At 38.8% G+C, this 11,423-nt stretch overlaps 3 protein-coding genes across 3 annotated transcripts; 1 reads left to right on the forward strand and 2 right to left on the reverse strand.

Annotated features, from left to right (window-relative positions):
- Positions 1 to 471: 471 nt before the first annotated feature.
- ncbp2 (nuclear cap binding protein subunit 2) lies at positions 472 to 4,008 on the reverse strand. Its single transcript, XM_042483683.1, has 5 exons — positions 3,862 to 4,008; positions 2,623 to 2,709; positions 2,091 to 2,185; positions 1,782 to 1,920; positions 472 to 1,052 (listed from the first exon to the last, which is right to left on the reverse strand). Exons 1-5 carry the CDS (start codon positions 3,934 to 3,936, stop codon positions 954 to 956), a joined length of 495 nt encoding a protein of 164 aa, XP_042339617.1. The 5' UTR covers positions 3,937 to 4,008; the 3' UTR covers positions 472 to 953.
- A 1,333-nt stretch (positions 4,009 to 5,341) lies between these two features.
- On the reverse strand, positions 5,342 to 7,773 carry fkbp2 (FKBP prolyl isomerase 2). Its single transcript, XM_042482021.1, has 2 exons — positions 7,191 to 7,773; positions 5,342 to 5,430 (listed from the first exon to the last, which is right to left on the reverse strand). Exon 1 carries the CDS (start codon positions 7,641 to 7,643, stop codon positions 7,227 to 7,229), a length of 417 nt encoding a protein of 138 aa, XP_042337955.1. The 5' UTR covers positions 7,644 to 7,773; the 3' UTR covers positions 5,342 to 5,430; positions 7,191 to 7,226.
- A 1,160-nt stretch (positions 7,774 to 8,933) lies between these two features.
- Positions 8,934 to 10,400, forward strand: si:ch211-162e15.3 (protein NCBP2AS2). Its single transcript, XM_042483803.1, has 2 exons — positions 8,934 to 9,013; positions 9,140 to 10,400. Exon 2 carries the CDS (start codon positions 9,227 to 9,229, stop codon positions 9,530 to 9,532), a length of 306 nt encoding a protein of 101 aa, XP_042339737.1. The 5' UTR covers positions 8,934 to 9,013; positions 9,140 to 9,226; the 3' UTR covers positions 9,533 to 10,400.
- Positions 10,401 to 11,423: the final 1,023 nt, after the last annotated feature.

Raw genomic sequence — 11,423 nt, forward strand, 5'->3', positions numbered from 1 at the left:
AAATATTTGATGTGCCTCCTCTGTTTTGCATCACCAACCTCCCCTCTCACATAGCAAAAAGTCCTTTAGCCTTTCCCATCTATTCCCCAGTCTGTTATAAACGTTTCTTCCTCCCAGGTGTTCGAGAGCCAAAACGCTTCTCTTAACAGCTGCTGTAGGCTACATCTTCCCAAGAAACTCCCACAACATCCAGACATCTCCTTTCTCCATCTATAACTAGATCTTTTTTTCTTTTTTTTCCCAGATTTGCCCTGTATTTCAGGAGCACAATTAAATACCATTGCCACAAAACCATAAACTTAATCTTACAAAAACAATATTCCTGAGGAGGAATATGTATTTATGAATTACATCATTTTGTTTTCCCCAAAAAGCCATAGTTCTATGACATTCACAAACCTGAGCAGACTTTTGGATAACCAGACATCAGGTGTTGCATTTAGAAATAAAAAAGATACCACTCATCAAAAATGTAGAAAACAAATCTTTATTTAAAAAAAGCAAAGGAAATCAATAAGATGACAAAATGCTTCCCTTCTGTTACTTTAACAGAGTATTATTTTGACCAGACACTCAACAAGATCACTGTCTTGATATTTCATTTAATCAACCTAAACACTACATGCTGCCATAACCTTTCCAGCCTACAGGGCAATTTATGGTGTTTCTGTATGCAGGATCATAAAAACCTCACAAAAACTTTGGAGCTTTGCCTTTGCTGCCACGAAGACTGACAGCAGGTATGAAACGTCAGAGAGGTATTCAGAAAAGAAAATGAAAAGAAATAAATAAAAGCTGCTAATTTCTTGCAGGCGTGCTGTACAGTTTTAATGGTAGAACTGATACAAACAGTCTGTACTAGCATGAAGTGGCATCACTGAAGAATCCATCTGATCCAGGACTGAGGGTGGGGCGTCATGTAGGTCAGGTAGACTGCTTCGGTGGGGTTCATTTTAAAAACTATTGCGTCCCTCAGTGGGTCGATGCTGCTGAGCCAGCTTACCATAGCCGCCTCTGGCTGGGTCGTAGTCCTGTCTGTACTCATCTCTCACCTAAACAAGAAATACATTTTTTTAGAGGAGCAGGAACTAAGCCTCAAGTTGCAAACTGGAGGTAATTTTTTTTAAGTAAACTCACATTTACACATAATATAGTCTCATTTTTAAAACACCACGCTTAAGTAGTGCTGTCTCTTTATAGACCATGCTTACAGAAGCATTTCACTGCTGGAAAGATGGACTTTAAATAAAACTGGGCTGTCTATTCAATAAAAAAAGACACAAATACTTTTGACCTTTGGGCTATATGATCAGAGAAAATGGGACGAAAGGGCTGTGACATTTGCTTTAGCTCAGGTGAGGGAAAAAAACTACAACTACCAGAATGCACAGCGCTGCAACGGACAATAAATATTCCCATAAGTGGCTGAAGAAATGCAAACTTGTCCGTTTTGACACAGTTAACAATATGGCAACCTGCTGGTAACAACAATCTTGAATGTATTCTTATAGAAGAAACTGGAATAAACATTTTAACATTAAAAACCCCTTTTTAAATATGCAGTCATATGGCTGTTCTTGATATTGATGTATGTCTGTATACGTTAGGTGTGATATGTGGTTGGAGCTGGCTATAGGAGGGTGTCACTGTGAGCTCTGGCCATGGTTTAAAAAAAGGGAACTAGTGCTACTCATTTACATTTTTATATACAAACCCCTGTCAGCAGCCACAGTACGACAATGACATGTTCATACTTGACAATCAAGTGTCTGAATATTCACCTGTCCTCCAGATTTGCCGCGTCCGTACTGCCGTCCCTCCTTGAAGCCAGCGTCCCAGTCTGTCCTGATGATGCGGTCATCCAGCCGTGTGCCGTTAATGAAGCGCATGGCATTTTCTGCACCTGCACGTGTGTAGTATCTGGCACAGCAGGGGTTAAGGTCTGTCACAGACTTGTGAACTTGCACACATTATATGTTAGTAGTGAAACACGAGCTGCATGGTAATATGGTTAGTAAGCAGGCAGGCAGAATGTTGACTCGGTGTCAAGATGTTTTTGCTTAACTTGGGTCTCATATTTACAAGGATACTCTACAAAGCAGAATCCACACGCCGTCTTTTTGACTTTATCCAGACCAATGATGATGCGCTTCACGTCTCCACTTTTAGAAAACAGCTCATGTACCTGCTCATCAGTTACAAAGACAAAATTGAGCTTGTGAGAGAGCTTTCAAGAAATATTTGCAAAGCATTATCCTGGAAATACTTTGAATTTGACACTGAGAAAAAAAGAGGAGGGGGTGGAATACATCACCATTTCAATAAAATTCACAAGGAGCTCAGTCTCTGATTTTAAATACAGAATGCAAAAAAAAAAAACACCCTTCAACTCACATGACTCCTAAAGAATAAGAGTACAAGCCTTTTGAGGAGCTTAAAAAAAGCCAAAGGCCATAAAGTGGGAAATGTAGCAAAACAATAGATTTTTTAGTGATCTGGAGCAATGTCATCCTTTTCATCCTAGAGTATCCTAGAATATAGGCTAATACAAATTGAACTTATTTCTACAGATATAGGTCTTAAACTGATGGTGAATTTAGTCGTAATGGTTGAGTGTCCTACCTGGTCCTCTGTGGTGTAAAAGGAAAGATTCCCAACATACAGAGTGTGGCTCTGCTTCAGCAGCTTCTCCTGTTCATAGCGATTACCCTAAAAAACACAGTGAATATATGAGCATGCACCTGTCCCAGGGGGCTGAAAACACCGGCCAGAGATAACGTTTTCTTATTATGGCTCATAATAACAGGTAGCTCATCTCTGCTACTGCTGACACTGTTATTACATGAGCTGATGTAATTTTTTTGGATTTTTTTTTAACTACTCCCTTAGTACCGGGCATGAAACATAACCTTAACTATTCCTGTATATGCCTTGACAAATGCACACGTTCAGGGAAAAGAAAAAAAAATATAACCGTCTTCCAGTTTTAGACTTCATCTGGGAATGTTCTGTTAATCAGCACGTTAGAAATTGGCCTCTGATCTTTTTAATGGTTATCTATTAAGATACTGATACAGCACAGTATCACAATATATTTGTGTGCCTATATCATATCATGACATGGATGCCAAGTATCATTTTTTTTTATATGTATTATTTATATCATAAATACAAATTTAACTTTTGGTAGCATACTGGAATCAGTTGGTTTTTTTTTAGTTCAGTAAATGCATTTTGCTTGGATAAAAATGACTTAAAACTTTATCTTATTAGAGAATACAGATGTTGACAAAGTTTTCTTTTTGGGGACATAATTTGCAGTTGAAAAGTGTTGCAAGATAAACAAAAAAATTGCAAGATAATACAATACTCAACATATCGCCACACTTGAGAAATCACAATAATATTGTATCGTAATAATATCGTATTGTGGGGGCAACTGGTGATTTCAACCCCCATTACTTATATATAGTAAACCTCTGTCTGCAGCCTCTGAGTCGATTGCCCTTGTAGAGACTATTTGATTAACGATTTTAAATAACGTCGGGGGACTTAAATAAGCTTCAATGTTTACACGCGAATTAAATGCAAAGGTAAGGTAACGCAACGCAAACCAAACTATGGCTACTAGCTGAATCAAGTTAAGCTTGTAGGTGCAGTACAGCAGTTTTAAAAAATCTGAGACGCCTTAGATCTTTGATCGCACAGAAATAAGAGGATCTATAACGTTACAAAGCCTGAGCTGCACTCTGGTGTTTGCTAACGGTCGCTAACTGTTAGCTTATGATAAACCGCTACACTGACGGGGAAAAGCTTGACTACTGAGGCTCCTTTAGACTGTATGATTAACTTCCTACTCACCTTAAAATGCTGGTCTCTATATTGACTGATATCAACGTAAGAATCGCTACACAAAGCGTTCAATTTCGCAGACATTGTGAAAACTCGTAAATAGCCGGTCCACAACTATTCAATTGTCTTGATGAGTTCCGGTTCACGTGTCCGTCCTCTAAAGAACTCCGGGTGGAACATCTAGATCACATGACTGTTGAAGCCGGCAGTTGAACTTCTAGATGTGGTGGCACGTTATTGGCTGCTTCCATTGTATGCCACTGGCCACTGAAAGACTGGTCTTAAGTTTCCTATTTCGGGTATTTTTTTATTATTTCTATTCTATTTTTATGTATCTAAATACAAATTTGACATTTAACTCATTCATATCCGTACAGTCTTTTCACAAGATCATTTAGGCTGTCGATATAGTCAGATCTTAGGCAGGGGATGGATTAAAATGTTTGGTTTTCTTTCACCTTTAAATAATGATAATAAAATGTTGAATTTACAGGAAACTTTGCAGTCCGAAGTTGTTTTGTTGGACAAGAAAGCAGGGTTTAACAAATTTCTGTGGCTTCACATTTGTTTATTTTATGGTTTCTAGCCTTAAAAAAATACCTTCTGACTCTAAATAAAAACAAACAAGGTAAGTTTGAGGTCTGTCTCGTATGGTGTATCGTAGACTTATACGCCGCATAAAAGGCTTTATATGACCTTTATGACAACTTGAACGTGACGTCAGATTTATGCACTGAAATGTTTTGGTTATTACCCCCTTTTTAATACATTTGTGCCTGACTCAGATCAAAACCACATACTGGCCATATGTCCTTTGCAGCATGCAAAATCTGAAGTTGTTAAACCTTAATGATCGAATGCTATAGTACATTTATAAGGGGGTAATAACCAAAACATTTCAGTGCATAAATCTGACGTCACGTTCAAGTTGTCATAAAGGTCATATAAAGCCTTTTATGCGGCGTATAAGTCTACGATACACCATACGAGACAGACCTCAAACTTACCTTGTTTGTTTTTATTTAGAGTCAGAAGGTATTTTTTTAAGGCTAGAAACCATAAAATAAACAAATGTGAAGCCACAGAAATTTGTTAAACCCTGCTTTCTTGTCCAACAAAACAACTTCGGACTGCAAAGTTTCCTGTAAATTCAACATTTTATTATCATTATTTAAAGGTGAAAGAAAACCAAACATTTTAATCCATCCCCTGCCTAAGATCTGACTATATCGACAGCCTAAATGATCTTGTGAAAAGACTGTACGGATATGAATGAATGTGCTCACAATCACAGACAATTAAAAAATGAAAAGGAGATGAAACAAAAGGGCATGACTTTATTATCAACCGCTCCTAAACACTGGGCTTAGTTGCTCACTGTCTGTTCTTATAATGTTTAGCAAGGACATACATCACTTCTTATATCATACAAACTTCAGACCAATAAATCAGAGAACAACAAGCAAAGCCAGTGAGGGGAGAACAGTGGCTCTGCAGGGGTTTTCCAACTCTACTCCCAGATCTTCTGTGTGATCCTCATCAGAGGTCTCCACGTAATGCTGCAACAGCTCCTGGAACCTGAAGAAAATATAAAACATTTATTTTTTTAAAGGTGTATCAAAATCTGCCAAACTTAATTTTTTTTTAAATTAATCTTTGTGGAAAAACATCACAGAGAGGTCAGAGGTCAGAGGTCAGGTTTGAGCAGCAGGTGGAGTTGGTAGAGATTCAGTGTGCTGCTACAGGAAAATACAGGAGAGCAGATGCTTTCTGTGAGGAATTCTCTGAGGTTTAAGGACATCAACACCACAACATTTAAAATGCAAAACAAAATGAAAAGGCATGTATGTTTATTTTCTTAGAATATGAAGAATAGTTCAGACCTCATGCTTTTACTCGTACTTTTTTCACTTCCTTTTACCTGCAACTCTTCAGCTTACTGTGGCTGCTCCCTCCTGTTCCCTACAATATTCAGAACTGATCCGATGCTTACAAACGTGAAGCAGTGGCAGTGAAGCAGGAAACAGGGAGGTCAGTACCAATTAGATATTATAATAAAACTACGGACACAATACATGCATAGTTTCTTGTGAAGCACTTGAGAAGGCGAAGACAAATTTAAGTAAGCGCTTCAGTGGCGGACTCTGCCACTTATAATAAAAACTGCTACATAGACAGGCAGTACTGTTGTTAGGCCTGGGCATCTGAACCTCAACCCCAAATGTTTCATAAATAGTTCAGGACTTAAATATATAGGCTCCCCCCCTCCAAAAAATAAGAATAGGTGTAATATAAATGAAAAAAATGCCACAAAGATCTAATAATCTGTCATTTCGTTCATACTTATACTTGAATACATGTACTTAGTTAAATTCCACCACTGTTAACATGAAGGCATACATTAAACTAATTTTCAAACTCTAGTCAAGACACTTTTAATGATAGCATTTGTAAGTATTCTGTGCTCGATACTAATTACTGATGACTACTGATATTTTTTTCATCACATCTCATAGTTACTCTGGAAAGTAAAGAACAAACGTTTTTTAGGAGAAAATAAGGTGCTAGAGTGCATTTTTAAAAAAGCATCAAAACAGAGCTTGTACATAAAAACAAAAACAAATCTTGGTGAGGGATCCCCCTGGACCCCCTACTGAGTTCCAGGTGAGGCCCCCAATGTTGTCAAATCCTACAATCGCCCCTGTGCAGAACTACTTACAGAATGTAAATACAATTAGTAGTAGCTATTTAGTAGTAGTTATAAGTAGTACAGAGCATATTTGGCATCAAAAACATAGTTTGTTTCTGTGACACTCTTAAGGTGGATATTTAGGGTGGGTTCTGATTCAGTACCTAATCCTGATGTGTGTGGTTAGAGTACAAATATAGTTTCAAGGCCTTGATTCGTCATTTCATCTTGAGCTTCCATTGTGCATGATCCCATTTGAATCTGCATTTAATCAAATGGCCAGAAAGGAGACCTGAGGCCAGCTGAATGGGCCCGAGGAGTTAACTCTGGCATCCAGAGCACACATTTGTATTAACTAGAGTTGCAAGTTGTAAGCACTTTTCTTGATGGATTATCTGTTAAATTAACGATTGATTAGTCGATTGTTATCTGAAAAAAAACATGAAAACTTTATGTATTTCAAACAATACCCTGTGCATTTTTTCTTCAGCCAACGCTCACAGCAACATATTACACATAACTGACAGATTGACATGACAGAAATGCATAATTATCAATAAACCAATTAAGTTTCACATGTTCGATTTAACTCTTCACGACCGATTAATCGATAGTCGATTAATTGCCATCGTGCCTAATATTAACTCACGTTTTGAAAGTTGCCACATTTGCCCGCTCCTCTTCATCAAAGCTCAGATTTCCTCTCAATGCTGAGCAGCTCCACCTCGAAGATGAGCGTCGCTCCTCCGGGGATCTTTGGCGGAGCTCCTCTGTCTCCGTAGCCGAGCTCTGCGGGGATGACCAGCTTCCTCTTCTCGCCCTCGCACATGCCGAGCAGCCCCTGGTCCCAGCCTTTGATCACCTGGCCGCTGCCCAGGGTGAAGGTGAAGGGCCTGTTTCGGGGAATACTGCTGTCAAACTCAGTGCCGTCCTCCAGTTTGCCCGTGTAGTGCATGTTCAGCACGTCTCCTTTGCGGGACTTAATGGGACAGTTGTCCACTCGCTTCTTGATGCCGATCTGCAGCTTCTTCTTCTCGGCTCCGCTCACCGCCGCCGGGCTCAGAGACAGCACGGTCACCGCCAGCAACACGATCACCCGCATGGCTGCTTCGGGAAAGAGTTTAGTTTGGAGAAGGTTTCAGCTGCGGGCTCCTTGGGTGATTGTTAGAGTGATGAATGACGGAAACGAGAAGAGAAATCGGTTGCCGAAAGCGGATGCACATCATACGCGATCGGACCGGAAGTATTTCATTGAATGGTGTTACCAGCAAAAATGTCCGGAAACCCGTTTACCACAAAGCTGAAGATGGCTTCAGATTCGTAGATTAGGCTTCATGCATAAGGCAGGGATGTCAAACTAATTTTAGTTTATGGGCCATGTACAGCCCATTTTGATCTCAAGTGGGTCGGACCAGTAAAACCATTGCAAAGTAACCTATTAATACCAAATTTTCAAATACTTCAATTTTCCCATTCCCCCTTTCTTTTTTGCACAGATATTTTTATATTTTCACTTACATACTAGTTTTATACATTGCATTGTAGCATATTTTTTTATATTTTACACACTTCAGACACTCAGCACATATTATAATTTAAATATTCACCTATTTGTGCCAATTGTCTATTACTGTATTTCTTACATTTATATATATATATATATATATATATATATATATATATATTTACACACGTACACACTCAGCATACTACACATACTTTATTTTAAACGTTTACAAACTGCACTATGTTTACTCTTACTGTATTTCTATTTTACATTTTTATATAATTGTGCTGGTGCCTGTTTCTACCTGTGATAATCCTCTATGCAGGCATCAGAGCGATTGTAATGAACCATAATATCCCCCCAGGGATCAATAAAGTATTTCTGATTCTCATTTACAAAACAGATGATGAACAGCCTGAGATGTCTTTAAAAATATAGTGCAATTTCAGTTTTTTTGGGTTTTACTCCACATGTACTTTGGCAATTTGGATATAACTTTCACCACACCAATAAGAAGTCTTTATTGTCCCAGACTGGCAATTGGGTTTGAAACAGCAGTTAACACAACCAATTTGCACCATAACAAAATACAACAAATAAAACATAAATACATCTAATAACACACAGTAGATGTCATCAAAGTTAGTTGTGATGAATATAAAACATTAAAGATTCATCAGCACAGGGACATCAGGGCCTAAAGCTTGTTTAAAAACCTAATATGTTTATTTACAGTCTATAAGCAGAACACAACCCAGCACCTCTTAGCCTTCACAAATAGCTGTGCTAAGTTATCCAGTGGGCCGGACTGGACCTTTTGGTGAGCTGGTTATGGCCCGTGAGCCGTACGTTTAACAGCCCTATTTTAAGCGGACAAAGAATCGAATCTGAAACTGACTTCAGCCTCGCTCCAACCCAGTCTTATGTCATCCACTACAGTTTAGCGGTGACCCGGTTCAGCTGAGGTAAGCCAACTTCCTAATGTCCAGTGACTGAAATGTACAGACAGTCTCAATTTACATGACACCTTAAGCTACCGCTGACGATAATGTGTCCAGCTAACTGATGGTGAACGTTGGTGTCCTTTACAGGGCGGAAACACACAGGAGTGGGACGGGACCGCTAAGTTAGCAGGCTAAGCTAACGCGTCAAAGATCTGTTGGCAACAACTCGACACGATGCTCACCCGCATGTTATTCAACCTCCTCAACAACCTCCATGTCGTCGAGAAGTTGGCAGAGTCTCGTCCGATTCGCAGGGCGGCCCAGATCACAGCCTACGCCATCACCAAGGCTCAGATAGCCGGCCGGGACGCCTCGGAGCGGGTCATGCGGTCACAGACGCTGCGGCAGGTCCGGGATGAGGCCGGCAGAGTCCCCGGTGACCTGGGAGAAGTGGGCAGCCGCATCCGGAAGGTCGGAGAGACATTTGTGAATGAAGTGAAGGAGGGATGGAAGGACGGCTCCAGACAGATCAAGAAATAAAGAGGACAGACCGGCTGGAAAGAGACTGAGAGGCCACCAGTAACTTGTGTGACCCAGTTATTGATGAGATGACAACATCTGGTGTGTCTCAAAATGACCGGAGGACGAAAAACGGATGTACAAACAATCTGCCTCAGTAATGCATGACTACAACTGCAACCATCAGGAAGTTTATGTTGGACATTGATCAGTCAGAAATTGAGGTTGTTAATAGTTGTTAAAGTGTAGAGGTCAACTCTGACCTGAAATCTAAGGCCAGATATACTTAGTAAATCATTTAAATTCACCATATTCACATTTCCAAGAATACATGAAAATGTAAAGTTTCCATCTTTCAGAAAATCTGTGGAAACGCAGGAACTGTCTTGGAGACTTTAGTCAAAGTTTGTATAAGTGTGGAAATTTTAAGTGCACTTTCCTAAAGTAAGCTGAAAATTACCTGATTTCAATAAGGACAGACTCCTGGCACTGATGTTTATCAATGGCCTCTTCACATTAATCTCTGATACAAAACCAGAAACTGGTAGTTCAACAAATGATTTCATTTTCCTTCCACCCATGGCACAAATCCTGCTGAAAAGCTTCCACGGATCTGTACATGAAGTTGTCTTGGTAAATATTTTTATTGGTCCAAAATGTATAGAGAAAGATGTTATGATGAAATGTATAGACAATGAATTCACTGTTTTTCTGACTGTATAAATAAAGATAATTTATAACAGCACTTCGACTGCCAGATGATATTAGTTGCCGATGATGTACTCTCAGGACATAAAGCTTTAAGTGTAAAGATAAAAAATACATAAATAAAAATTTCCACATTTTAGAGTCCCTGCAAATCTTTAAAAAGTCTTCAAAGGAATTGAATTAATCTTAAATTAAGGTTTTGATTGGTAAAATGTCTTCAATTAACTCTTTAAAGTGATAAGACACAAAAGGTACAGTTTTATCAATCTTTTTTTCTGACTGCATTGTTAAAGTTCAAAATAATAGGTAAGAAAATATCATTCAATGTCATTCTGAGCAGCACAGAAAAAAATCGTAACTTTTACACTTGCTGTAAGCTATAGAAGTCTTGAAGTTTACATTATTAAATTTGATCTTAAAACAAATTTGGTGTGTCTTTATAAATGCAAAAACTGAGGTGTGGACAAATATCAGGGACTGCCTGAGAGAACTGATGTGTTGGACTTGCAAAGTCTGAAGGAGTGAAGTTCACAGTTTACTGCCCTGAAGTTGTAGCTCATAGTTCATTTGCTTCCACAACAACAACAACAACAGAGATATAAAAAACCCTGTAGAGAATTTACAACTTGTTTGAAAAGAGATAGAGGACTTTATGTAATCACATACCTTTAAATGTCAAACACCTGCCAACATAAACAGCAGTGACCTGGTCAGAGCAGGTTTCATTCCTGGCTCCATGTCCAGGTACGTATTCCATCTGTCCTTTGGCCTTGATAAAACCATGACTCAATTATTGTATATTGCACTGTCATGTAGAGTTGTAATGATTAATCCATTAGCTGGTTGTCAGAAAATTATTCAGCATTTTTTTTGGTGATTAAGGAACTTTTTTTTTTTTTTTAAAGAAAACATTTGATGGTTTCTGCTTTTCAAATATGGGACTTTGCTGCTTCTTGTCTCTCCATCTTCTGACATGTCAAATCTGTGAGTTTTGGACTGATGGTCAGACAAATTAACACATGACAAGACACAACACCTTGAGCTGTAGGAAATTGCCACAGTTTGCTGATGTTACATAGGTTAATTAAGAAAAGCACTGGGAATATTAAGAAGTTAGTTGTGGCCCTTCTTTCACCACTTTAAAACAAAGGTAGAATTACTGCCTCAACGTTGTATACTTCCACCAAGCAGTCAAGTTGCATTT

Source organism: Plectropomus leopardus, chromosome 3 (assembly GCF_008729295.1).
Source record: "Plectropomus leopardus isolate mb chromosome 3, YSFRI_Pleo_2.0, whole genome shotgun sequence".
Lineage (NCBI taxonomy): Eukaryota > Metazoa > Chordata > Actinopteri > Perciformes > Serranidae > Plectropomus > Plectropomus leopardus.